The sequence below is a fragment of the Callithrix jacchus genome, chromosome 10 (assembly GCF_049354715.1).
Source record: "Callithrix jacchus isolate 240 chromosome 10, calJac240_pri, whole genome shotgun sequence".
In the NCBI taxonomy this organism is placed as follows: domain Eukaryota; kingdom Metazoa; phylum Chordata; class Mammalia; order Primates; family Cebidae; genus Callithrix; species Callithrix jacchus.
The window spans coordinates 46,556,591-46,584,512 of NC_133511.1; the positions used below are offsets into that span (position 1 = coordinate 46,556,591).

Below are 27,922 nucleotides of genomic sequence, written 5' to 3' on the forward strand. Positions count from 1 at the left end.
GATTACAGGCATTAGCCACTGTGCCTGGCCTTCATTTTTCTTTAATGAAAAAATGGTGGAGAAATACAAAGAACTTTTATTACTGCACAGTCATCTTACAAATTATTAAAGCAGAATGTCTGTTTTAAAAATTGAAAGTCTTACTTATAAGGAGACCTCACCTATGTGGTATTTCTTTCAGTGGTAGCAAAAGGCTCATAAAGCTAAATCTATCACTTACTAATGGGCACACCTCAGGCACTATTTCCAAGAAGTAAAAACAATTTCCTTGGAAAAAATAATCCATTAATCCATTAGTTTTTTCCCTTTGAAAAAGCGGAGAGCTAATGGAAAGGCACCTTAACTGGAGAAAGCAATCCAGGGCTGCTGGGTGGAGGCTGGAGAATCCCAGGTGGAAGGCTGGGCATGAGCCTTAAGTGTCTCAACTGGTGAGGTCATTCAAGTGGGAGAACAGACCAAAAAGACTCAAGGATGTCCTAAAGAGATAATCTACCTCCTATGCCTTCAGCCGTCCTTTCTAAGGATGTTCTTAAATTACCTACGTAGGTTAGAGCCAGGCAAGCTTAAAGGAGACAACTGGAGGAAGAGGTTATTAAGAGTTTAGAGAGTAGGAGACTCAGAAGGCTGAGACAGGAGGATCACCTGAGCCCGGGAGATGGAGGCAACAGTGAGCCATGACCACACCACTGCACTCCAGCCTGGACTACAGAGTGAGACATCATCTCAAAAAAATGTATTTGGGGGAAAAAAAGTATTTGGAGATTTTTTTTAACCACACACTTTATTTGATGTCAGCGTCAAAGAAGGAATATTTTAAAAAGCAAATCCAAACCCTTTAGTAATATTTTCAACTGCATGAAAAATGTATTATTTTACATCTTGCCATTACTGCATATACAACTGTACATAAACTTCTGCATTTCAAAGTTCTTGTGATTTACAAAGTGAAAGCACTCAATGTGCTAAATACACATTTCCTAATTATTATTTTTAAAAACAATACTCCTTTGGAAGTTATTTATTCTTTGTGCTTATAGTTGATCTGCAAACATTTCAAGTCAAAGTTTCTGGAAACTTCTGGAAAAAATCATAGTAGACAAGGACTAAGTGCAGACATAAGCAGCTCCATTTTATAAACAAAGTTTCGACCTTCCATTTTATTCCAATGAACTTCTTTGAATGGCCCACGAAGATGACTCCATTTGGTGTCTTGTAAAACATCACTTTTTGGAAGGTCTTTACACTGATTACGGGGAAACTGAACCATAATTTTGCTGCCACTTTCAGGTCCATTACGAACTGTGGAGAAAAACAAAAATAGGAATATACTCTAGTTTACCAAACTTGAAATAACAAAGGTAAATCCCACAACTTCATTCTACTGTGAATACAAAAACTTTGTCTATCAACTTAAACATTCTTGTTAAAAAGTGCTTTTTCAGTTTCAATGTGCAAGAAAAAAAATTATAATTTCTATATAAGAGGCTGATATAAATACTCATGAATTATTATTTGTACCACAAAGATGAGTTTTGACCTAGGAATGTCAAATGTCCTATTTTCAGGAAATAATCTCTTTTGTTTCCACATGCAGCACTGAAAAATATACAAAGCTTTTTTGGGGGTAGCGGTTAAAAACAAGGTCTCACTGTGTTGCTAGGGCTGGTCTCAAACTCCTGGGCTCAAGCAATCCTTCCACCTTAGTCTCCCAAAGGACTGGGATTATAGGCATGAGCCACCACACCTGGCACTTCCACCTATTTTTTTCAATACATTCATTTGATAATACAGGTCATTCAATGAATTGGTTAATACATGCCTAATATGTAATGAAACCTCGACCACTTAAAATCAGGACTGAAAGGGATGAAGGAAAGATTATTCTGAATTAAGAACTTCAGGTTTTAATGAGGTTTTAACTATTACTTGGGAAAAGAAAAGGGTATTTTGAAATTCCTAGCAAAAAAGATCCAGCAATGACCAAGCCTGCAGATTCACAAGCTGTGATCCTGTGGGGAAATATTTCTAACTGCCCACTCTTTCAAACACAGTCATAAGCTGCATAACATTTCAGTCAATGACAGATGGCATATATAATGGTAGTCCCATAAGTTATATCATATTTTTACTGTAACCTACCTACCTTCCTTCCTTCTTTCTTTCTTTTTTTTTTTTTTTGAGACAGAGTTTTACTCTTGTTGCCCAGGCTGGAGTGCAATGGCACTATCTCGGCTCACTATAACCTCTGCCTCCTGCGTTCAAGCGATTCTCCTGCCTCAGTCTCCCAAGTAGCTGGGATTCAGGCATGGGCCACCATGCCTGGCTAATTTTGTATTTTTTAGTAGAGATGGGGTTTCTCCATGTTGGTCAGGCTGGTCTCGTTCTCCTGACCTCGTGATCCACCCACCTTAGCCTCTCAAAGTGCTGAGATTACAGGTGTGAGCCACTGTGCCCAGCCTACTATACTTTTTCTATGTTTAGGTACACACATACCATTGTGTTACAACTGTCTATAGAGCAACATGCTGTACAAGTTTGTAGCCTAAGAGCAACAGGCTATGCCACGTAGCCCAGATGTGTATGTAGTAGGCTGTACCATCTAGGGTTGTGTAAGTGCACTCTATTATCATGTGATGAAATCCTCTAACAACACATTTCTCAGAACCTGTCCCTGTCGTTATGCAACACATGATTGTATCTTTAAAATAGTCAGAGCAGATATTAGAAACGAAGATCATGCTAAAATTGTAAGTGCCTCAAATATAAATTTAAGTTATGTAATAATACTCATGCAAGTGTCTATAAAGTGCCTACTCATAGTAGGTGCTTAATAAAATACTTCTCCTCAGCTGGGCACATTGGCTCACGCCTGTAATCCCAGTACCTTGGGAGGTCAAGGGAGGCAGATCACCTGAGGTTAGGAGTTCGAGACCAGCCTGGCCAACATGGCAAAACTCCATCTCTACGTAAAATACAAAAATTAGTCAGATGTGATGATGGGCGCCTCTTGTCCCAGCTACTCAGGTGGCTGAGGTGGGAGAATTGCTTGAACATGGGAGATGGAGGTTGCGGTGAGCAGAGATAACACCACTGCACTCCAGCCTGAGCAACAGAGTGAGACTCCGTAACAAAAACAAATAAATTAATTAATTAAAATACTTCTCCTCTCTGCTCCAGCCCTTCACTCTTTTTAGAATCAGATCTTTTTCTTCCCATGTTTGCAGCAGTACTTTTTTTTTAAAGTTTTTATCCATTAAAGTTTGGAACTGCAGGAGTAAGAATGCTGGTAGAAGGGGCTTGGGAACTCTTTGGTCTCTTTGAGGAGGGAGCTATTGATACTTTTCAGACTATCTGAGGAAAATGTGCTGCCAATTTAAACATTTTTTACAAATACTAGAAACAAATAATAATCTCTTGCTCTGAATAATAGCTATGATCAAATAAATATTGAGTGTAAATACAACATTAACTAATTTATTACAGAGATAAATAACTCTCACCTAAAGGTTAAAGCCAAACTCCCAATGATCCCTTCTCATTGAAAGCAACAGAAAGTACCTGAAATAGCATAGTCACCGTTCGGGGAGGCCACTGTGATGGCAGACGCATTGCCAATGCTCTCTATGGGCCCAAGTCCCACATGATTACTGAAGCTCAGTACCTGCCAGCCCATAACCTTGGCGAGCTGCTGAACTGCATGTACCTGGTGCTGTGACATCTGTGAACGAAAAAGGACATTTGACTGACAATCAGAAGAGATATTTGCAGTGACTTGACATCACGACCATAAAGTAAACTTTTGTTGGGGTGCTCATTGCCTAGTACAGCAACGCTACCTTAGGTCTGAGGAATCCTCCTGTGTATAACTTAGCGAGAGGGAACAGGAACCCACCTTCCACTGAAGTTGACTGACACTTGCTTCACCTGCCCACTGGCAACTTAAACACAGACACATGACATAAATTTGGCCAACTGCAGACTCCTGTCTAGATCACTGAATATGGTGCAACATTTGCCCCCTTCAAATCCACTGTCTACCTTATTTTCTGCCCTGGGAATCTGACACACGTGGTTACTTTAATAGCTTCTTACGTCCTCTGGCTTAGGGCTGGATTAAGATAATGGGAGCCATCCAATGGGAAGCAGCAGGATGGCAAGGAAGAGTGAAGTCAGCGTATTTATTCTCCTGGCACCCTCCCTGTGAGGTTGTCTAGGCTGGCTGTAGCTCTTGACTGGCTGCTGGTCTTCTCAAGATGGATTGCTCTACATGACTGCCCCCCTTACAGTTCCTGTAACCTGTCCTTCCTCTTAACTTTGGCCTAGGAATGGTGACCACTAAGCCCCTGGGGTCTGGTTACCTGGTTACTACCACGGGCGGCAGGTTACCACACTATCCCTGTTGGCTCTCCTATACCTACCCCTTTGTAAATAGATCTTTAGTAACTAGGCCCTCCTAAAATTATCCTCCTGAGCATGCCGCCTATTTCTTAAGACTGACTGATACAATGAGGGCAATTTAGAATGCATTCCGTCACCCGTGCTGAAGGCAGTAGTGCTGGGACAGCATTAGTGCTATTCCCCTGGCCATGATTCTGATATCTAGCCTTAATCCCTACCCATTTGCAAGCCTTGTTCTCTAGACCTTTCACTGATTCTGGTATCTACTCATAGTGTACTAATATATTTTTGTGTGTGTGCTTAAGGTGACCAAAGCCAATTTGGATATAGTTATCTAAGAGCTGCCATATCTAACAAATGAATTTTATTTACTTGGCACCAAAGAAGCAAATCAGTATATAAGATGATTGCTTCTAGGGTGGAAAGTATCTTACATTAGCATTTCAAAAACCTATGCTTTAACTCACAATTCAGTATTTCACTGGGTCATTAAAAAAATCCAAGAAGAAATTATAGAAAAAATGCTGTTAGATATAAAAAGAAAGGGCTAGAAATTTGTCTGATGTCACAAAGCAAGTTTATGGTAGAGCTGGGATTAGAACCCATTACTTTTTTTTTTTTTATGATATCTCGCTGTCACAGTGGGACCAATCATAGCTCACTGTAACCTAGAACACCTGGACTCAGGCAACTCTCCTGCCTCAGCCTCCCTAATAGCTGTATCTATAGGTACATAACAACACACCCACCCAGTTTTCTAGTTTTGTAGAGACAAGGGTGTTGCCATGTTGCCCAGGCTGGTTTTGAACTCCTGACCTGAAGCAATCCTCTTGCTTCAGCCTCCCAAAGTGCTGGGATTATAGGCGCAAATCACCATACCCCGCCTCAAACCCATCACTTTCTATACTGCCCCTTGGACTTATGATTAAACTACTTCATTTATTAAGGATAATGGTCATTATAGGGTTTTTTTGTTTGTTTTGTTTTTTTTTAATATAATTTAGTCTCCAAAAATTGCCAATGCCGACTATATTTCTTTTTTTATTTTTATTTTTATTTTTTTGAGACGGAGTTTCGCTCTTGCTACCCAGGCTGGAGTGCAATGGCGCGATCTCAGCTCACCACAACCTCCGCCTCCTGGGTTCAGGCAATTCTCCTGCCTCAGCCTCCCGAGTAGCTGGGATTACAGGCACATGCCACTACGCCCAGCTAATTTTTTTGTATTTTTAGTAGAGATGCAGTTTCACCATGTTGACCAGGATGGTCTCGACCTCTTCACCTCGTGATCCACCCGCCTCGGCCTCCCAAAGTGCTGGGATTACAGGCGTGAGCCACCTCGCCCGGCCCCAGTGCCGACTATATTTCAAGTTGTCAAGGCGGAATATTGGGAAAAGTTTTCAATTAGCAATAATCACGCCTCGGATAAACCTCATTGGCTATGATACTGCCACTGCACAAAGCTGGTCATTATAGTTTTATATATGATCTCCCTTTCTCTAGTTTTCTTCAGGTTAAGAATTCTCTACTCTGGAGATGTTGTAAACCCTACAGATGTTGTAAATCTTAACAAATATGACATCAGGGAAAAAACTTGCTAGTCTCAGAACTGGTCCTTCATCTTCACATAAACAACGTGAAAACCTAGGACAGTTTATCAGCATTTTCAATTAACCAACAGGTTGTAAAATGTGCATTAGAAATTAAACGGAATTTAATTTCTACTGTAAAAAAAATTTCTTCTTAATTTATTACATTTTAACTACTTCTTAACCAATTTGTTATTTAAGTAGCTATGAAAACAAGGAGGCTTAAGACACAATCTGCCACTGTACCTGAGACAGAAGGAAATCCTGTAGCTCCTGCTCTTGATAAGATAGTGTAATTACTCTTCCATCTCTGTGTACAACCCGAATCTGCTCAACTCCAATATTCAATTGCAGCTGGATGGACCTTTATAGACACATATACTAAAATTCAGAGATGTTCAAAATTATACAGTATTATAAACAATAAACCTCAACATCAAATTAAAAAGTATTTGTTTGTTTGTTTTGAGACAGAGTCTCAGTCTGTTGCCCAGGCTGGAGTGCAGTGGTATGATCTCAGCTCACTGAAACCTCCGCCTCCCAGGTTCAAGGGATTCTCCTGCCTCAGCCTCCCAAGTAGCTGGGATTACAGGCGCCAGCCACTGCGCCCGGCCAATTTTTGTATTTTTAGTAAAGATGGGGTTTCCCCATGTTGGCCAGGCTGGTCTCAAACTCCTGACCTCAAGTGATCTACCTGCCTCGGCCTCCCAAAGTGCTGAGATTGCAGGTGTGAGCTGCTGCACCTGGCCAAAAAAAAAAAAAAAAAGTTTTAATAACCCACACAAACATCCATGAAGGAGATGCAGGAGTATTCTTTGGTTCAACTAAGCAGACTTACTCCAGAATACAATAGACCACACTGAGTGCTAGTCTACCCAGAGGATTTGGAGAGACCACAGCATGCCAGCAGGCCATGCAACTGTCTATATAGCAGCAAAATACCTTTGTTGCAAGATGAGATCCACATTGGGTATATGTGGGACCTGCCCTAACGGGAGCCAAAAAGCTCTTGCAACAACACCATAGGCATGGTTTCCACAAGCCAAGATCAGCTTTAAAAGTCACCACCAGTCAGGGAAGTCCAAAGGCATTCCCATCAGTTATTTAAAATTTCTCCCAGTTCAGATGCATTTTACCAATGTGAGATCATTTTTACTATTAATACAGATGCCATCTTTCCTTATCAGGTTTTCAAGGGATTAGAGCCAGTGTTAACCGAAGAGCAAATTATCAAACAGTAAGAGAAATGGTTTTGTTAATTCTTTACCTTCTCCTACAAGTCAGAATACATAAACTCCACTAATTTGGCTTAGGTCAAATAAAAAAACTCATATAAAAGCCAGTAAATAACAAGCAGATCACTGTAATCTTCCCAAAAAAACTGCTAAAAATTTAAGAAATCACGGCACATTGCATCCTTGAAATCAGCCTCCAGAGAAGCTGGGACTTCAGGTGTTCGCAACAATGCCTGGCTTAAGTTTGTACTTTTGATGAACTAAAGTTTACACTGTTTTCTCAAAGAAAAACACAAAACTCAAAAGGCTTAAAGACATGTAAATCTAACCCACATTTTAAAATTCTTTTCTTAAAACAAGGTGTGAAGGAACAGGGGACTCTTATCACTCACCATTGGCAACTGCATAGTTTTGGCAACCCCTTTGAGGAACAATTTGATAGTACCAATTAAAATGTAAATGTCCTTATCTTTTTTTGAGACAGGATCTCACTCTATCACCCAGGCTGGAGTGCAGTTGTACAACCTCAGCTCACTGCAACCTGTCTCCCAGGTTCAAATAATTTTTCCACTTCAGTGTCCTAAGTAGCTAGGACTATAGGCACGTACCATCACGCCCAGCTAATCTTTCTATTTTTAGTAGGGACAGAGTTTCACCATGTTGGCCACACTGGCCTTGAACACCTGGCCTCAAGTGATCTGCCCACCTCAGCCTCCCAAAATGTTGGGATTACAGGCATCAGTCACCAGGCCCGCCAAATGTCCTTCTCTTTTAACCCAGCAATTATACTTGCAGGACTTTACCTGATAGATAGATATACCTGCACACGGCAAAAATGCTTGGGCCGGGCGCGATGTCTCACGCCTGTAATCCCAGCACTTTGGGAGGCTGAGGCGGGTGGATCACGAGGTCAAGAGATCGAGACCATCCTGGTCAACATGATGAAACCCCGTCTCTACTAAAAATACAAAAAATTAGCTGGGCATGGTGGTGTGTGCCTGTAATTCCAGCTACTCAGGAGGCTGAGGCAGGAGAAATGCCTGAACCCAAGAAGCGGAGATTGCGGTGAGCTGAGATCGCGCTATTGCACTCCAGCCTGGGTAACGAGCGAAACTCCATCACAAAAAAAAAAAAGTTCAACAACAGAAGACTGATTAAAAGTTTGGGACATATAATGAAATACAATAATGCTGTAAAAAAAATGAGGTAGATCTATGTGCTAACAAAATAATGTTTACTCACTAATATAATACAACTGAGCAACAAATTATTTATTATATGTACTTGTCTGCATTTCTGGATCTTATGGCCACATGATTAATTTTAACTCAGAAGAATTCAGAACAATCACATATTTGAAAACTTGTTAAAATAGTTCACATAAAAAGAAACTCCTACTCTGTATAGCATTTCCTGTATACAGTTTTTCCTAATTGATCCCATTTTCTTCTGATCATTAAGCCTATCTGCATAAGTTGAACTATTAAAAAAAATACTACTGAGTTTAAAAGGCAGGTAAATTCCAAATGATTGCTAATACGTAGTTTCTTTTTGGGGAGATGGAAATGTTCCATAATTAGATAATGATGACAGTTACAAAACAGGGAATATACTAAAAACCACTGAACTGTGTTCACTTTAAAATGGTGAATTTTGTTACATGTATTATGTTTTTTTAAAAGCATACAAAACTGCATGAGAGGTAGAGTTACATGTCTTCTACATGCATATAAAAAAAAATTTTAAAGAGAGGTAGGGTACAGGTACAGGTAGGATATGTATACTCATAAATACACAGAGTTTCCTAGAAAGATGTGTAAGAAACTGTTTTAAATGATTCATCCAAAGGAGTTCTGAGAATTATTTTCAACTTTCAATAGCCTAAGTTGAGCCCAGCTGTTAAGAGTGTCAACTTGATTGGATTAAAGGCTACAAAGTATTGATCCTGGGCATGTCTGTGAGGGTGTTGCCAAAGGAGATTAAGATTGGAGTCAGTGGGCTGAGAAAGGCAGACCTGCCCTTAATCTGGGTGGTCACAATCTAATCAGCTGCCAGCACAGCCAGAATATGAACAGGTGAAAAATGTGAAAAGAGAGACTGGCCTAGCCTTCCAGCCTACATCCTTCTCCCATGTTGGATGCTTCCTGCCCTCGAACATCAGACTCCAGGTTCTTCAGTTTTGGAACTCAGACTGGCTCTCCTTGCTCTTCAGCCTGCAGACTGCCTATTGTGGGACTTTGTGATCCTGTGAGTTAATACTTAATAAACTCCCCTTTACATATATGTATCTATTCCGTTAGTTCTGTCCCTCTAGAGAATCCTAATATACCAGCTATAGAAGATGAGGAAAAGAGCACTCTACTACTGCCTTCTACTTCTCCTTCATTCCTGATTCTGTCAAGGCTACATTATCACGAACCTTTCTTCATGGAAGTTTAGAACGTTTACATTGGGACCCGTAACCATAATCCCACTGTTTTAGTCTTAGTTCTAGTATTAACAATTCAATGATGATAACTTTCTCTTTTCTTTTCCATTGCACTCACTCTCTCTTCACTTTTTATTATGAAAATTTTAAACACGAACAGTAGGAGGGCAAAAAGCTTATTGGCAAATAAGTAAACACCAACATAACTATAACGAAAGCCTATCATTCCATCACCCAGTCTTAATGGTTAAAAATGCAATCCAAACCTTTTTCATCTATGTTTGATGCTTACTTTCTCCCAGCCCACCCCCAATCAGCCCAATTATTTTATTATTTCTTTAGATATAGGGGAAGGAAACTCTATGATTCTGCTTTACTCCATCATCTTTCTCTGAAAGTTTCGAGGCTAATTTCTTTCCCATTGTGTATTCTTTCATACTCTACATCTAAACTTGCACTTACCTATTTTGCATTTTTTTAAGTGAATTAAAACCTCTGCTAAAAAATTCCAAATGGAAATGACTGTACATAGGAAAAATCAAAAAGAAAGAGAAAAAAAATAGCATTATAAGGCTGGGTATGGTGGTTCATGCCTGTAATCCCAGTACTTTGGGAGGCTAAAGAGGGCAGATCATGAGGTCAGGGGTTCAAGACCAGCCTGGCCAACACAGTGAAACCCTGTCTCTATTAAAAATACAGAAATTAGCCAGGTGTGGTGGCACGCACCAGCTACTCAGGAGGCTAAGGCGGGAACACTGCTTGAACCCAGGAGGCAGAGGCTGCAGTGGGCCAAGACTGTGCCACTGCACTCTAGCTTGGGCAACAGAACAAGACTGCATCTCAAAAAAAAAAAAGGATTATAAAGGTATTTTCTGCCCCTACTCCTAAGGGTGGCTATTTTGTGTTTGACAGTATGTTTTGCTTTACTGTGGCTAATTAAGTCTGTCTGAAATAAAGCAACTAAGAAGGGTACGGTAGTGCACACCTGTAGTCCTAGCTACACAGGAGGCTAAGGCAGGAGGACTGCTTGAGCCCAGGAGTTCGAGATCAGCCTGGACAACAGCATTGTAAGACACCATCTCAAAAACATAAATTGAGACAAATAGGAAATAAAGCAACTAACACTTTAAAAATTAAAAATAGTCACAGACCCTGATAAATGTCAGGTGTTAAATTTCACAGAGGCTCAAAAGGTAGCCTAAAAAGTCCTTTGATGGCTTACTAAACAATTGTATTAACTTGTGATTTGTGAATGTATATCAAGTACACGGCATCCTTATGAAGGCTGGGGACAAAAACCATCTTATCTCCTTCACAGACACGCAATTATCAACCCAGTTTTTAGGGCATAATCATGATCTGGATTAGACCCAGGATCGACACCAGGTCATGAGAGCTGTAAAACTTCAGCTGTTTTAGGCATAACATGGAGAGTACAGGCTAGAACACAAATGACCCTATTCAGTTCAAATATACTAGACTTACTGTATAGCCATTAGGCAAGAACTGAAGCAGACCTGGAGTCTCAAGAGGTAAGGCAACTTTCTGCCCAGCACTGGGGTTCACTGTTTACCCCAGCTCAAACATGTGACATTTACCTAATAGAGACTACTTTTTAGACATTCTTACCTCTCATTCTTACAATGTTTAAAAACAGACTTTTTGAATTTTCTCCTAAGAACTAACTGCCATCAAAAAAAATGGGCTGGGAGTGGTGGCTCATGCCTGTAATCCCAGCATTTTGGGAGGCCAAAACAGGAGGATTGCTTGAATCCAGAAGTTCAAGACCAGCATGGGCAACATAGATCTGTTTCTTAGGTACACACCTATAGTCCCAGCTACTCAGGAGACTGAGGCAGAATTCCTTAAACCCAGGAGTTCGAGGCTGCAGTCAGCTATGATCACCACTGTACTCCAATCTGGGTAAAAGAGTGAGGCTCCACTTATTTTTTAAAAACTCTACAGTTGATATAATTCACAGAAATGTTATGCCACCTTAGCAAATAAAAACCAAATACGTAATATAATTACTCAGCAAACATAATACATTAAAAGCAAGTTAACATATTAAATACAAAACTTTTATTTTGGCCACTTACTTGCATATTTGCTCATAGCCTTGTGATGTGATTAAAACTTTCACACTAGATTCATAAACATCGTTGATATTTGACCAATGAGCCTGTATCTGAGGATCCTCAATTCGGCTTGCTAAGCTGTCAATGGTTGCTGCAGTTCTTTTAAACACAAGAAGTTAAAAAACTTGAAGTTATCACACAAAATGATAGGAATATAAATGATTCATCAGTTTCATGAAAATTTTAAAACTAGATAACTACTTTTTAGAACTAACACTAAGTGTAAAGCAGCCTTTAAATAAAGGTAGAGGTAGTTCTAAGAACCCTTTTACACTGCTTGAATGTGTAGGTTCTCAGCTTCACACTACAATACACACTCATCACACACTCCTGATTATCACGATTCATGATGGGTTTATTCCCTTTAACTCATTCGTTTTCTTCCCCTCAGGAAAACTTATCAGGAAAAGAGTGAGAAGGATAGTATAGGGTACAAACCCAATATAAATCATTTGTAAATGTCAGTATTTGATCCCTGGTAGTAAATGACTTGTAGCATACCCACATCTAGACCCATTACTGTATTGAAATTACAATCATATTGAAGAGAAGCTGGAGATCTTTTGCATAATCAAAACCTTATACTCCAAAAAAGAAAAATATCATCAATACAAATGAGAAATAAGATTCATCAAGTGTTCATTATACAGCAAGCATTATAATAAGTGCTTTCATAAATTGTATTATTTAATCTTACTAACAACTCTGTTTCTTAGGTAGGCACTATTATTTCCATTTTTAGAAGAGAAAAAAGTTTAGCAATGTTCAGTAATTTGCCCACGGCCACATAGCTGTAAATTGGGATACAAAAGCTGGGAGTCTAAATCCAGAGCCAAAAACCTGGGAATTAATTCCAAAGCCAGTAAACTTATACACACTAATCAACAGCCAAAGCTTAGAACCAAAGCATAAATACATAAAAATATATTAGCATGTCAAGAGATCTCACTGTGCATAAGTATCATACATATCAGTCTTTTTTCTTTTTTTGGACATGGTTTCACTCTGTCACCCCAACTGGAGTGCAGTGGTGTCACTACAGCTCACTGCAGCCTCAACATCCCAGGCTCATGCGATCTTCCAGACTCAGCCTCCCAAAGAGCTGGGACTACAGGTGCATACCACCACTACATTTTAAAATTTTTTTGTAGAGATGGGCCATGTTGCTCAGGCTGGTCTCAAATTCCTGGACTCAAGGGATATGTCTGGCCTCCCAGAGTGCTGAGATTACAGGCATGAGCCACCACACCAAGAGCAGCTAATTTTTAAAAGATTTCCTGGCCAGGCAGTGGCTCATGCCTATAATCCCAGCACTTTGGGAGGCCAAGGTGAGTGGATCACTTGAGGTCAGAAGTTTGAGACCAGCCTGGCAACATAGTGAAACCTCGTCTCTACTAAATATACAAAAATTAGCCAGGCATGGTGGGGCACACTTACAATCCCAGCTACTTGGGAGATTGAGGTGGGATGATCACTTGAACCCGAGAGGCGGAGGTTGCAGTGAGCTATGCCACTGCACTCCAACCTGGGTGACACAGCAAGACTTCAACTCAAAAAAACTTCTTGTAGAGACAAGGTCTCACTGTGTTGCCCAGGCTGGTCTCAAACTCTTGGGCTCAAGCAAGCCTTCCATCTCGACCTCCTAAAGTGTAGGGACTATAGGCGTGAGCCACCACGCCCAGTCACGGTCTTTTTCTTCACTAAGCTTTTTGTATACCAGAAACAAGTAATGTTTTTAAAGCTTTGCTGCTTACAAGGCTACACTTACTACTCTGAAATTTATAATGGTTCTAAAGATAGCTATTTTCATGCTAATCATTTATTTGGGGATGATTTAAATTTATGGTGAATCAGAAATTTGCAACATTAACAATCTACTCATATTATCAGCTTTTTAAATTGAACTGTTATTAATGGTAACAGTAACTTATCATATGATACTTTATTACTTATAAGACACTTCTACATACATTGTTTACTATGACCCTAAGACCCCACTCCTATACCTAATACTGACAGGGGAATAAATGGGGGGCCATAGACACTAAATGTTTTGCTCAAGGTTACCTAGCAAGTGGTTGAGCCTTGGCTTACACACCTTTCACCCAAGTCCACTACTCTTTTCACTGCATCATGCTGTCTTCTCTAAAGTATCTCCCTTTTTTAGTAAAAATTCCTTTTACTAAAAGCTGAAGGACCTAAATTTCTACCTAAGACTACAAACTAATATACTAAAAAGACTATATTAATAAGAAAAATACTGGAAACCAAAAATAAAATATCATCTTTTTAACGACAATGCCCATGCCTGAACTTTTGGAGTACTACCAATGCATAATTATAAATGAAGTAAAAACAGGCCTTTTCACTAAGTACCAATAATAAAATAGAAAAGCACCCTTTAGCATTGAAAAAGATACATTTATATGTACTCATGCCATGTTATTTTATAGGCAATGTATGTAAAAGAAAAAAAAACAGTTTTGAGAGTTACATAGACCTGGGCATGAATCCTGGTTCTGCAACTTTTCAGCTATGTAACCTTGAGCAAGGTGCATAACTTCTTTAAGCCTCAATCTTATCAGTAAAAACAAGGTTAATACCGCCTGTCCCAAAGAACAAAGATTAAATAAGTCAACATAAAGGAGAGTGTCCTTCAAACTCCAAAATGTGCAAGAAATAAAAAATACAGCATCCCTCAACGAAAAGATTTAAATCAGTTCAGAAATAAGTATCTCATGGCTGGGTTACCGAAGAAAGTATGCTGTCATAAAGCACATTGCTCCTAGTCAGTTGTCTTTGCAAAAAAGTGACAGTGTTAGAAAGAATACACTGTTAGATCAGATGTGGATCTAAGTCCTCCCCAGACTTGACAGGACCCAGTCTATGACGGCAAATAAACTTTTACACTTCCTCTACTCTCCCCCGCAAAAAAAAGTTAAAGCATTCCAAAAAAGTATATGAAATAATACAAGAAAACAGAATGCAATTTCAAAGAAAAAACAGAAAACAGTAACTTTGTTCAACCTTACCTACTCCTTAGAAAAATATGCTTTGCTTGTTTAATTATTTTTTCCAGAAGCCCTTCACTGGACTGTAATGAATTAATTTCATTTTTATCAAAAGCTTGAGGACCCGAAAGTCTCATCCTCTTGTGGCCAAAAGGTGCACTTGCTGGATGAGGCATCATGATGGAACTCAAGGTCTGTTTGTGAAACTAACAAAAACAGCCATTTTAAATAACCAATACCCACACAGTAAATGCTACGTAATATTTAATCAAAACATGGGTCACATCTTAGAAACACTGAAAGGAATGGATTTGAACCACATATGAAAAGAATCCTGATATGGAGAAAAACGCAAGCATCTAATAGGTCATACATAATGCAAGTCTGTAAAGAGAAGGGTCCTTCTCAAGCTGTAATTTTTTTCCTTTTCTCACGTCAAATGGGTAATGTGACGATATCCTAATAAGGTTTGAGGGAGCCACAACTCACACATGAGCATGAAAACCCAATCATGCTTTTGAACCACAAAAGGATCTCAAGCTTTAATTTTTATTTTAAAAGTTTTAAAATAAAACAATCCTCTTCATTGAGTCTCATAAATAGAACACATGCAATCAGTAAACAGTTCTTTCATTATAACCTAGATTAGAGGTTCCCAAACCTAGCTGCCTATCTGAACCTCCTGAGGAGCTTTTTAAAAACAATTCTTGCATCATCACAATCAACTGAATCAGATTTTGGATGGGGCAGGGGAGACTGTAATACATACTTCTATGAAATTGCACAGGATATTCCTTTGAAATTACCCTGGCCTGTGAACCAGCACCCTGGAAACAGTTTTAGATAATCTGTAAATAGAAGATGTCCTAAAATAAAACTAGTCTGTTGACAGACTCTGGCAAGACATTTTCCATTATCTCCCCCAGTGAGAATCACCCTTCCCTCTGAACTTGAACATCATGTTTCTTACACCTCTACTTTAAAACTTACATCTATCACTAGAAGGTATGATTGGGAACAGGGACAGTATTCTGATTATCTCTGTATTGCCCAAGCACACAGCAAGGATTTTCATATTAGACAGTGATGCTGTTGCTATGTCAATAATCAGGACTCAGCAGAGGAGGGGGGCTTTGTGCATACTCACTGACCTGCACGTGCTCACCACAATGCATGAAAACATTTATTTCCTTACCTCTCTAATCAGTAGATGTAAATTATGCTCTAAGACATAAAGGTGGTCCTCTGGACTTTGCTTCTCAGTAGCAAATTTTTGGGATTTCTTATCATTTGAGGAATGGCACAAAGAAATAGATAACTGCAAGTCTATTTATAAAAAGGAGGACAGATGTAAATAAAATATGGGAAGGTACAAGCTGTCTTCATAAAGTATAATCACAGCTCATTTTCAACAGATATATTCTAAACTTAAAGATCAGGCCTCATGATTAACATTTGTATACTAAGATGACTATTCATGAATATAAAAAACTACCCTGTATTTCAATAATTCAAATTCTGTTGACATATAATATGGTTGCTGCCCTTGAGCTGTGGCTAAAGACTGGTGAAAAATGCTATATATTGCTTTTTCCGTTAAAATAAGAGTTGGTATCCAGTCTTACTGAGTAGAAGACAGTCAGTCTTCCCTGCTCCCATAAGAAGTAGGATGGAATTTCTCACCACTAAAACCTATTTCATTCTAAGATGACCACCCTTAGAATTTACATAAAAAACAAGTGCAAAGCTAAATACAAACTCATCCCAGACAAGTCTACCTGCTTTTGAACAATATAATTAAAATCCAGTTTTTACAAATTTGAAAATATTATGAGTAGTAAACTTCAAAAAAATTTTTGTTTGTTTTAGTAAAGACTGAATTTCACCATGTTGGCCATGCCAGTTTCGAACTCCCAACCTGAAGTGATAACCCCACCTTGGCCTCCCATAGCGCTGGGACAATCAGCGTGAGAGTAAACATTTTTAAACTGGCCTCTCATTTAGACAATCTCCCTTCAAAGCAACTGTTGCTAAATAAATGTAGCTATGCTAGGGCGAATTTTTTCACTTGACAATAATGACTATATAAGTGCAAATTTTTGATACGTAGCTTAAAAACCCAAAGGTCACACTATTTAGGACACAGAACTGAATCCACAGTACAGTCTGTGTTACATGCTTTACTGGCTGTCACACTGGATAACACACGATTTCTTTGCTCTTATTATTCTCCCAACACACCCTAACAGCTACCTTCTCTGTCCTATTCCTCAAAACACAAAGTCCTGTTCATAAAGTCAAAACAGGGCTGCGCTTACTCGGAAAAGGCTGAGAGATAATCTGGTTTTTCACCACAATGTGAGGAATCTGTGATTTAATTTGAACAGCTTCCCGAGAGAGCTGCGCAAAAATTTCTTTACACAAGAGAACATTCTGTGCTGCTTCTAATTTTGTTTGCCAATGTGGGGAACCTGAAAGACAAGAAATGTATGTATCAATTTTCTAACAATATTATGCATTAATTAGCTTAAATGGCAATCTGAGTACATACGACAAATGTTCAGAAAAATACTATATTACAGTATACTCTTTTTTTTCTATTCACTTTTTTTGTGAATAGAAATTTTCTATTGCTAATGCCAACTGTGTTACAAATCATCCGGCAGGGTACTGGGAAGGTTTTTTTGTTTTTTATTCCCCGAAGCTTTCATTCCTAAAGAGGGAAGTTTCGATTCCTAAAGAAGGAATTAGCAATTAGCAATAATCATGCCACAGATAAACTGCAATGGCTAAGATACTGCCACTGTGTAAAGCTATATTCTTTCTAAAATATAAACACCTCACTTCTTTAACAGAGAAAAAGAGTAAGTCAGTCCATTCTTTTAAAAAACATTGTTGGTCGCTCATGCCTATAATCCCAGCACTTTGGGAGGCTGAGACTGGCAGATCACCTGAGGAAGGGAGTTTGAGACCAGCCTGACCAACATGGAGGAGCCAGTCTCTACTACAAATACAAAATTAGCTGGGCGTGGTAGCACATGCCTGTAGCTCCAATCACTTGGGAGGCTGAGGCAGAAGAATTGCTTGAACCTGGGAGGTGGAGGTTGCAGTCAGGTGAGATCGAGCCACAGTACTCCAGTCTGGGCAACAAAAGCTATCTCAAAAAAAAAAAAAAAAGAAAGAAAGAAAAAAAAGGTTGCATAGCTATTCACTAATGATTTATTGACAAAATAAGTATATTTTGAATTGTTCTTACTTCAAAATTTCTATTATTCCTAAACTATATTTATCTTCAGTTTATTTCAAAATGTCAGCTCAAATAAGACCAGAAATTAGAGGACAGAACATAACCACACCTGGTTTGGATTTGGGTAAAGATCTTTTGAAGAGGTTAACTGTGCCAAGATCACCTATATCTGGAGATTGTTTTTGAATTGAAACCTGTATGACAACAAAAAACAAAAAAAGTTAACAAATTAGCTTCAGGGCTATTCATAAGAAATTACATGAAAAATATTTTGACAAATACCTTGATATATGCAGACCCCTCTAAATCACTAGGAATTTGGACATCAAGGGGACAGTAATCTTCAGGTATCTTTTTATCCAGATCAAGATCCGTATTCTTTATTACTTCAAATGTGCCATGATGAGGAAAGAGAGATCCTAATGTGGTATTAAAAATATGAAAATTAAAAAAACATGTTATTCTGACACACATTATTAAATATATAATAATTCCATCCACATCACTGAATCATAAAGTAAGTTCCCACTAAAAATCGTATGTTTTGGGGGAAAGGGTGAGGAGTGGTGAGCAAATGAAAGAAAGAAAATGGGGGAGGGGGAGTTATTTACCTTAGGAAAAAAAAAAACACTTCTTAATCTAATGACATCATTATAATAAAAATTCGGGCTGGGTGTGGTGGCCTGTAATCCAAGCACTTTGGAGGCCAAGGCGGGCAGATCACCTGAGGTCGGGAGTTCAAGACCAGCCTGACCAACATGGTGAAACCCCATCTTTAAAAAAAAAAGAAATTCCATAGAAAATCCAAATTGTTTTATTCCAATGGAGTATTGATAAAAATGGGTGTACTCCTAGAAGACAATTCCTCAGACTGAAACCTTGGGGATGAAACACTTCTGGAGCTTAGCCTCTGTACTAAGTTTTGAAGTAAGCTCTCTGCTCTCAACAACAGAAAGAAAGAGGATAGTGCATATAATACCCTTTTTTCAACCAGTTCCTAGATTTTTTATTTAATTTTTTATTATCTTTTTGGAGACGGTTTCCCTCTGTCTCCCATGCTGGAGTATGGTGGTACAATCACAGCTCACTGCACCCTCAAACTCCTAGGATTTAGCAATCCTCCCACTTCAGCGTCCCAGGTAACTAGGACTACAGGTATATGCCATCACACCCAGCTAATTTTTAATGTTATATTTTTTAAATAGGGTCTATGTTGTCCAGTCTTATCTTGAACTCCTGGGCTCAAGCAAATCTCCCACCTTGGCCTCCCAAAGTGCTGAGATTACAGGCGTGAGCCGCCCAGCCCAGTTCTGAGATTTTATGTGATGTCTTTTTGTGTAGCTCAGAAGTTTGGGTAAGTTGTTTTGGACCACTGAATTATGTAAGGAATAGGTGGTTAAATGTAACTGGTTTTGGGCTGGGCGTGGTGGCTCACACCTGTAATCCCAGCACTTTGGGAGGCCGAGGTGGGTGGATAACGAGGTCAGGAGTTCAAGACCAGCCTGACCAATATGGTGAAACCTCGTCTCAGAAATAAATAAATAAATGTAACTGGTTTTATGACAAGGGAAGATGCTAAAGATCTTCACGCAATTAAAAACAATGTGATCAAATATTTCCATAATCATGAGTGACTATCCCAAATAAAGAATTAGGTAAAGTTCCTGTACACAAATTATTTGTGAAAAAGAAAATATCCAAAACCAGAAAGTGCTGCTTCTACAGACTACCAATTAAAATTTTTAAACAGTCTTATCAGCTTTAATTCATCTTTATAATGAGATGTAACCTTCAGGGATCAAAATATTCCAATTAATATTAATGCTGAAGCATGTCGGTCCTCCAGTATTTGACTTAACCACCTTAACTTACCTTTTTACAATTTTAAGATAGGCCGGGCACGGTGGCTCACGCCTGTAATCCCAGCACTTTGGGAGGCCGAGGCGGGTGCCGTCTCTACTAAAAATACCAAAACTTAGCTGGGCATGGTGGTGCGTGCCTGTAATCCCAGCTACTCAGGAGGCTGAGGTGGGAGAATTGCCTGAACCCAGGAGGTGGAGGTTGCGGTGAGCCGAGATTGCGCCATTGCACTGCAGCCTGGGTAAACAAGAGTGAAACTCCGTCTCAAAAAAAAAAAAAAAAAAAAAAAATTTTAAGATAATGATAGCTTACTCTGGCAAATGAATCTTTCAAATATTACTGTACCATTATCTCAATTATCAAAATGAAGACTCTTTGCCTCCTCCCCTGATATGCACAGCCTTTACCCCATTGAGCTATGAACTTTAAGTTTTTCCATATAGGCAGCTCCTCTATTGCCTCAGCAGCTTATAAAACACCGCCGTCATTACCTTGTAAAACCTACAACTAAGAACTTAGACCAAAAAATGTGAAGTCAACAGCATCAAACCTTAGTATACCTCCAAAAGTTGCATTCCCTAAGTTAGTGTTGTAGCCCTAGTTTAGTGAGAAAAAGGAAAGCAAACCTTTTTGCCACTCTTTCTCTTCACTCAGGACATAAAAACAGCTTAGCAGATTAATGGCAAAAGAAAAGAGTAACAATAAAAAGTTTCTTTCTTCCTTTCATGTCCAGGCTTTTTGTCTGTTTTTTGGGGTGGGTAGGAATGTTAAGTATGTGTATGTACATACATATGTATGTATGTGTGTGTGTGTGTGTGTGTGTGTGTGTTTAAATTCTCAGAATAATGCTTGCATCATGTCCGGGTTTGTGTGTGTGTGTGTGTGTGTGTGTGTTTAAATTCTCAGAATAATGCTTGCATCATGTCCGGGTTTGTGTGTGTGTGTGTGTGTGTGTGTGTGTGTTTAAATTCTCGAAATAACACTTGCATCATGTCCAGGTTTTTTTTGAGGGGGGGGTGTTTACATTCTCAGAAGAACACCTGCATCATGTCCAGGTTTTTCCTTTTTTTTTTTTTTTTTTTTTTTTTGGAGACGAGGTCTGGTTCTATTGCCCAGGCTGGCGTGCAATGGTGCAATCTCAGCTCACTGCAGCCTCGACCTCCTGGACTCAAGGAATCCTCCTGAGTAGCTGGTACTAACAGGCACGCACAACCACACCAAGCTAATTTTTGTATTTTATGTAGAGATGGGGTTTTGCCATGTTGCCCACGCTGGTATCAAATTCCTGAGTTCAAGCAATCTGCCCACCTCCGTCTCGAAAAGTGCTAAGATTACAGGTGTGAGCCACTGCGCACAGCCATGTTCAGTTTTTAAGGGTTACAGGTAAGGCCTTGATTGAGGAGTCTAGTTCTACCTCATTTCGAACTTAAAAGTCAATTATTTTTCAAGGTGTGCCAACACATAAACCCCATCTTTGAACTTTCTGCTAAGGGTATCTAAAAGGTTTCGAAATAGAAACCAGGCTATTTATTATAAGGCTCTGATAAAAATGGTTTTGGCTTATATGAACAAAAATTAAAATTTCGAAACATTAACATGTAGCTGAGAAGTAACATATTACAGAAGGACGTTTAACATTATACTTACAGACAAAGCATAGTTTCTTGTTTGTTTTTGATATGGAGGCTCGCTCTGTCCCCAGGCTGGAGTGCAATGGTACAATTCAGCTTACTGCAACCTCCACCTCCTGGGTTCAAGCAATTCTCGTGCCTCAGCCTCCCAAGTAGTTGGGATTACAGGTGCATATTACCACGTCTGGCTAATTTTTCGTATTTCTGGTAGAGATGTGGTTTCACCATGTTGCCCAGGCTCGTTTTGAACTCCTGGCCTCAAGTGATCCACCTGCCTCAGCCTCCCAAAGTGCTGGGATTATAGGCATGAGCCACCACTCCTGGTCACAAAACATAGTTTTTAATAATTATTTATACCTGCACTTCTGTAGCTCAGATCTCCAAGAATTTTATCTCCAACTTTTCGAAGTTTCCAGTGCTGCCGTAATCGCAAAAGCTCAGAATTGAAGTCTCTTTGTAGCTTGTTTTCTTGGTTTTCAGTAACTGATTTAGTCAGTCTTTCTGCTCCCTTCAATAGTATTTGTGCTGCTCCAGCAAGCGACTTCTTTTTGGACATCAACTGCAATGTCTGAGGATTCTATCAAAAACAATCCAAACATGCAGTTCTGCATGATTTTCAAATGACTCTAAAATTACACATTTTATCAATAATAAAATGTAGAAGTGAAAGAAAAGCAAAAAGGAGGGGAAAGTACACATAAGATGGTTTTTATAAAACAATAACCTTAACCTATTTCTTTGTTCAACTCAAAGCTTAACTTATGTTAAACCAAAAACACTACAGTGGCCGCTAGTCAGAACTTACCATTGCATCAACTCTGTCCAGCCTGTTAAGGTCCCCTTTTGATGTACTGCCATTCCTCTCCTTATATATTGCCACCCCCTATCCTGTACATACACGCATACAGTTTTATATATAGATCACCTTTTTGGCACTCATTATATTTCTGATTAACATCTATAATCTCTGCTTCAATGTAACCTGCATGATGGCAGAAACCACTATATTCACAAACTCTAGAATAACGTCTGGCACATTGACTTAATTTGACTTAATGAATGAATGACTCCAATGAGTCTAACTGTAAAATTATCCTGTATTTTGTAGCTTACCATAGCTATTAAAGTGCTTTTAGAATTAAGAATGAAATCACCCAGCATTAACTGTTTTTCTTTTGAGATGGAATATTGTTCTGTCACCCAGGCTAGAGTGCAGTAGAACCATCTTGGCTCACATATCCTTGAACTCCTGGCTCAAGCAATCCTCTGGCTTCAGAGAAGCTGGGACTCCAGATTCACACCACCAAACCTGGCTTTTTTTTTTTTTTTTTGTAGAGACAGGGTCTCGCTATGTTGCCTAGGATAGTCTCAAACTCCTGGCCCCCTGCTTCACCTTCCCATAGTGCTGGAATTACAGGTGTCAGCCAACGCACCCTGCCATTGTTAGTATTAAATGTACTTAACTGAATCCTATTTTTTTAGAAAACTGTTCGGAAATCAAAATCTATGTATCATATATGCATACATAAATACCCACATCACCATAATTTGTGTATTTTACCAACCAGTTTAATAGAAGCAAGTTTTCTGGCTGTATGAGTCGAAAACCACAAAGCTTCATAAAAACATCAAAATAATCTTTCAATTGTATTAGGGAACAAAAATCAAAGAGTTCCTGGAGATCTTAAGAAATCCTGGAGACTCCTTTCTGGGAAAAGCACAGAACAGTAGAAAAGGCACTGAGACCGTAAGTCAGGTGCTGGAGTTCTAGTCTTGGCTCTAACTACTGGCTTGACAGCAATCTGAACATATTACAAACCTCTTTAGGCCTTAATTTTCTCTCTGTAAAAAGAAAGCATATTTAGGGATTTCTATTAGTCCCCCAGCACAACGTTTCTAGATTCTGAAACTATTACTATGTAATTCTATTCAATAATTTTATTTACAAATTCTAACAGTCATTACTTCTCCTCCATGACAAATTTGGTCATGGTCTTGACACTTTTTTTCCTTAAAGACCCAAGCAGCCTCAATGTTTTCACACTCTTTATTCACCAACTCATCTTTCTGCTGCTTCTCTTTCATCTTCAAATGTTCAAAAACTGAATATATTTTTTATGAAATATCAGCAATTTTTCCCAGCTCTCTATATTCTCCATAATTTGGCCTAATTTTTCTAATCCATCACCTTTAAAAAAAAAAGGAAAGAAGGAAGGATTAGATGAAAAACCAAGGACTTACAGAAAATAACTTGCTTGCTAAATTTAAGGTTACACAGTTAATGAAGGCAGAAGCGGGATCTGAATCCAGGTCTATCTGATTCCAAAGCCATTATATCATCACGTTTTTGTGTAATATATCACAGACCAAGGACCTGGACTGTAAGAATTTGTTAAGATTTGGTAACTTTTTTTTTTTTTTTTGAGATGAAGTCTCACCCTGTTGCCCAAGCTGGAGAGCAATGGCACAATCTTGGCTCACTGCAACCTCCACCTCCCGGGTGCAAGCAATCCTCCTGCCTCAACCTACCATGTAGCTGGGACTATAGGCACATACCACCATGCCCAGCTAATTTTTTTGTATCTTTTAGTAGAGACGTGGTTTCACTGTGTTGGCCAGGCTGGTCTTGATCTCCTGACCTTGTGATCTGACCGCCTCGGCCTCCCAAAGTGCTAGGATTACAGCGGTGAGCCATCACACCCAGCCAAGATTTGGCAACCTTTAAAGCATCAGATTCTTAATGAAACTTAACTCTTCCAAGGGTCAAAGATACATAGTAAAAAAAATAAAGGAGATGTAGTTATATGGCTTTGTTTTAGACCAGCTAGTCTTTAAATCTTCATCTGGACTTAATTTTGCAAGAAAGAAAAATAGAACAATAGACATAAAGTCATAAAAGAGTCCTGGGACTTAATAAGTAAAATATTATTCAATTAAAGTCCACGAATACCTGTTTTGGAGGAAGTGCATCCTGAGAGACAGGATCGAGAGTCATAAATTTTTTATCCCTAACAATACTGAGAACATCATAGAGAACACACATCTCTGTCAGGGCACTTCTCAAATTGTTCCTCACTGAGTCCCAAGGCCAAAGGGAAGGTTGAAATTTTACCAATCCTAAAGAGAGAAACAAACAAAAAAAAAACAGAATTATTCATTACACTGAATGGAAGACAGTTCACTTAGGTTTAAAAAGTACTAAAAGGAGAAATAATGAAATTAGTTTTAAATTGTTCTCATCCCATCCCGTCCACCCTTTCTTGAATCTGTTAACATTCAGATTAGCATTCCTACAGTCACAAAAAGAATATGGTATCTATTTCTACAGGTTAATTTTATCATTACAAGGTTATAGACTCAAATATCTTTTTAAATTTATGTAAACCTTTTTAATAATCTTCTTCTTACAGTTTTTAGAACTTGAACTTACAGTTGTACACAATTTCCAAAATACAGAAAAATACAAAACAAAAATGACCTGTAATGCCACCCACTATTAGCATATCTTCCTTTTAACCATTAAAAAAAAGTATTGTTATAAATACATGAACATTCATTATAAAGAGTTCACACGATAAAGAATTACAGTGTAAAAAGTGAAAGTTTTCCTTCATTCCCCAGCCCTTATTCTCTCCCCTCCTGAGAGGTAACCACTATTAAGAGATGGAATGTGCCCTTTCAAAGGATTTTCTATGCACTTACATACATCTATTTCCAATTTTCTATTACTTGCTTTTCCCCCGCCCCACTTAACATGTCCTAGAGACACTTCCATGTTAGCACTTATAAATCTACTTAATTCTTTTAATACTGTATGATATTCTGGAACATAGATATATGATACATTTAACTGTCTGTATTTAATGGACATGTAGATTGCTTCCAACAATGCTAGCAGTGGTAAACACCCTGAACATATACCCAATATATATGCACCTTTTTCTGCAGGTTAAATTTTTTGCAGGGGTAATAGTGAATCAAAGGAAATATACATTTAAAAGTTTCGGCCGGGCACAGTAGCTCAGAACTATAATCTCAGCACTTTGGGAGGCCAATGCCTGAGATCACCTGAGATCAGGTGTTCAAGACCAGCCTGGCCAACATGACAAAACCCTATCTCTACTAAAAATACAAAAATTAGTCGGTCACGGTGGTAAACGCCTATAGTCCCAGATACTAGGGAAGCTGAGGTGGAAGAATCACTTGAATCCAGAAGCTGAGATCACACCACTGCCTTCCAGCCTGGGCGACAGAGCGAGACTCCTTCTCAAAAAACAAACAAAAAGTTAAAATTAAATTCTGGCAGACACAAAACTGCCAAACTATCTTTCAAAAACTACCAGTTCACATTCCTAACCCTGAATATTAATAATCTGTTCAATTTCTGTCAATTTTGTACATGGAAAGAGTATCTTAATAATGTTTTAATTTCCCAGTCCCTACTAATGAGATGGAGTCTATATTATGTTTCTTGGAATCTGAAGTCTCTCCTCTATAAGCTGCTTTTAACTTTGGCCTAGTTTTCCAACCTATCATCATTTTTTTTTTCAGTATGAAGAAACTTTTTGAATATGGAAGATATCAACTAAATTTGTGTTGTATGTGTAGAACTTCTCCCAGTCTGTCATTTATCTTCTTACTTTATGGCATCTTTTCCCGTTATTTTTAATTTTTATGTAATTACTGTATCTATCCTTTGTAACGTGGGGGTGCGTGTGTGTTAGGCTCTTGTTCTGCTACCCAGGCTGGAGTGCAGTGGCACAATCATATAGCTCACTGGAGCCTCAATCTCACTGGCTCAATCCATCCTCCTCCCTCAGCCTCCCTAGTAGCTAGGACCACAGATGTGCACCACCACACCCAGCAAATTTTTTTTAATTTGTAGAGTCAGGAGTTCCCTATGTTGCCCAGGCTGGTGGTCTTTAACTCCTGCACTCAGGCGATGCTTCCACCTTGGTGTTCCAGTGTTGGGACTACAGGTGTGAGCCACCGTGCCTGTCCTGTTATTTCCTAAATTAAGAAGATCTATCCTATTCCCAGAATAACATAACTATTCTTACATTATTTCTTCTAACCCTTTGTTTTACTTTCTTCATTTGGCATCTCAATCCTCAAAAATTGTTGTGGAAATAAATTTTGTGTGAGGTATAAAGCAGTATTTACCTTTTTTCGCAAATGGACTCCTAATTATCCTAACACCACTGGCCTGAGATAACATCTTTAAATTCCCATTTACACCGATCTGCTGCATAAACATAAGAATTGTGATTTTTTTTTAAAAAATCCTTGACAATAATGAGAACCCACTCATTGTTTCTTCACTTCCCTCCTAACCAGCCTCCTCCTTCCAGTTTTGTTTTCCCTATAATTCATTTACCGCAAAGCATCTACAGTAACCTTTAACAAAATCATGTCTCTACCTATTCTGCAAAAGCTTTCAGTTGTCCTAACACAAGCCAAATGCTTACTTATCCCGGCCTACTGGGCTCTAGGGAATCTGGCCCCGCCTACCTCTGGGACCTGGATACACATTCCAGTCAACACAGACCTCTTTTCGGTAGGTGCTACTATCATCATCCACACTGCACAAGGATGCCAAGTAACTCGCCCAAGGTCATAGAGCCGGCAAGGGGCAGAGTCCCGATCTAGGGCTCTTAGCCACTAAGTGTGCCACATTAAAGGCGCTCTACAGGGAAGTATTCATTTAAACATTTCACCGTGTGACAGTGTCTCAAACGCTCCCACTCAAGGAGACTCGCAGGAGTATTGCGTCAAGTTGTGTCCTAACTTGTCTGGCAGTAACAAAAACATGACCCTTCCGCTTGAGGGACACTGGAAGTTCTCGCATGCACAGGATCTCCCCGTCGCGGGACAGGCCAAGGGCCGCTACCCCAGCGGGTGCTGGGACCCAGCCCGGAGGACTCGGGCAACAGAGGCAGGCCTTACCTTCCTCGTCGTCCTGGTCTGCGCTTGATCCGGCACCCGGCCAGTCCTGTGCGTCGCCCTCGGCCCCCGCTGCCTCCTCCTCCTCGGAGCCCGAACCCTGGCTGAAGTCTATCCGCTGGGCCAGACGCGCCAGATTCTGTGACATGGACAGCGGCTGCAGGTACGTCTCGGTGCCATCCAGTCCCACCTCCTGAACCTGCTTCTCGCAGGCCGACTCGATGCTGATCCGCACTGCGCGCACCCCGGACATGCTGGCGGCGTCAGCCAGCGGTGAGAGGACCCCCGCGCGAGGCAAAAAAAGAGGTACGAAGAGGCCTCCTGTGGTGACCTGGGAACACAAACCCCGGAGCCGCGGTGACTCAGAAGACCCTCGGGAAACCGAACGCAACGCTCAGGCTGGAAACAAAAGAGCTCGCCCAGCGACTTTCCCAGAACGCACTGC

The 27,922-nt window shown here is 39.5% G+C and overlaps 1 protein-coding gene, 1 non-coding gene and 1 pseudogene across 2 annotated transcripts; all 3 read right to left on the reverse strand.

Annotated features, from left to right (window-relative positions):
- Positions 1-762: 762 nt before the first annotated feature.
- On the reverse strand, positions 763-27,922 carry MED17 (mediator complex subunit 17). Its single transcript, XM_002754678.6, has 12 exons — positions 27,481-27,922; positions 24,485-24,651; positions 21,892-22,111; positions 18,326-18,462; positions 18,153-18,237; positions 17,115-17,267; positions 15,992-16,122; positions 14,818-15,002; positions 11,747-11,884; positions 6,231-6,348; positions 3,559-3,718; positions 763-1,299 (listed from the first exon to the last, which is right to left on the reverse strand). Exons 1-12 carry the CDS (start codon positions 27,728-27,730, stop codon positions 1,088-1,090), a joined length of 1,956 nt encoding a protein of 651 aa, XP_002754724.1. The 5' UTR covers positions 27,731-27,922; the 3' UTR covers positions 763-1,087.
- On the reverse strand, positions 5,732-5,860 carry LOC118145868 (U4 spliceosomal RNA; annotated as a pseudogene).
- Positions 15,230-15,330, reverse strand: LOC118146035 (small nucleolar RNA U13). The gene has a single exon (XR_004731504.1). It is a non-coding gene; the product is annotated as a small nucleolar RNA U13 (small nucleolar RNA).

Bases quoted from the DNA above. Each gene is read 5' to 3' on its own strand.
- MED17 (XM_002754678.6), bottom strand. From the start codon at position 27,730: ATGTCCGGGGTGCGCGCAGTGCGGATCAGCATCGAGTCGGCCTGCGAG. The intron at 16,123-17,114 runs GTAAGCGCAGCC...TTTTATAAATAG, and splicing joins TATCTCTCAGCCTTTTCCGA to ACTTGCAGTTATCTATTTCT. The intron at 6,349-11,746 runs GTAAGTGGCCAA...GTGTCTATAAAG, and splicing joins GGCTATGAGCAAATATGCAA to GTCCATCCAGCTGCAATTGA.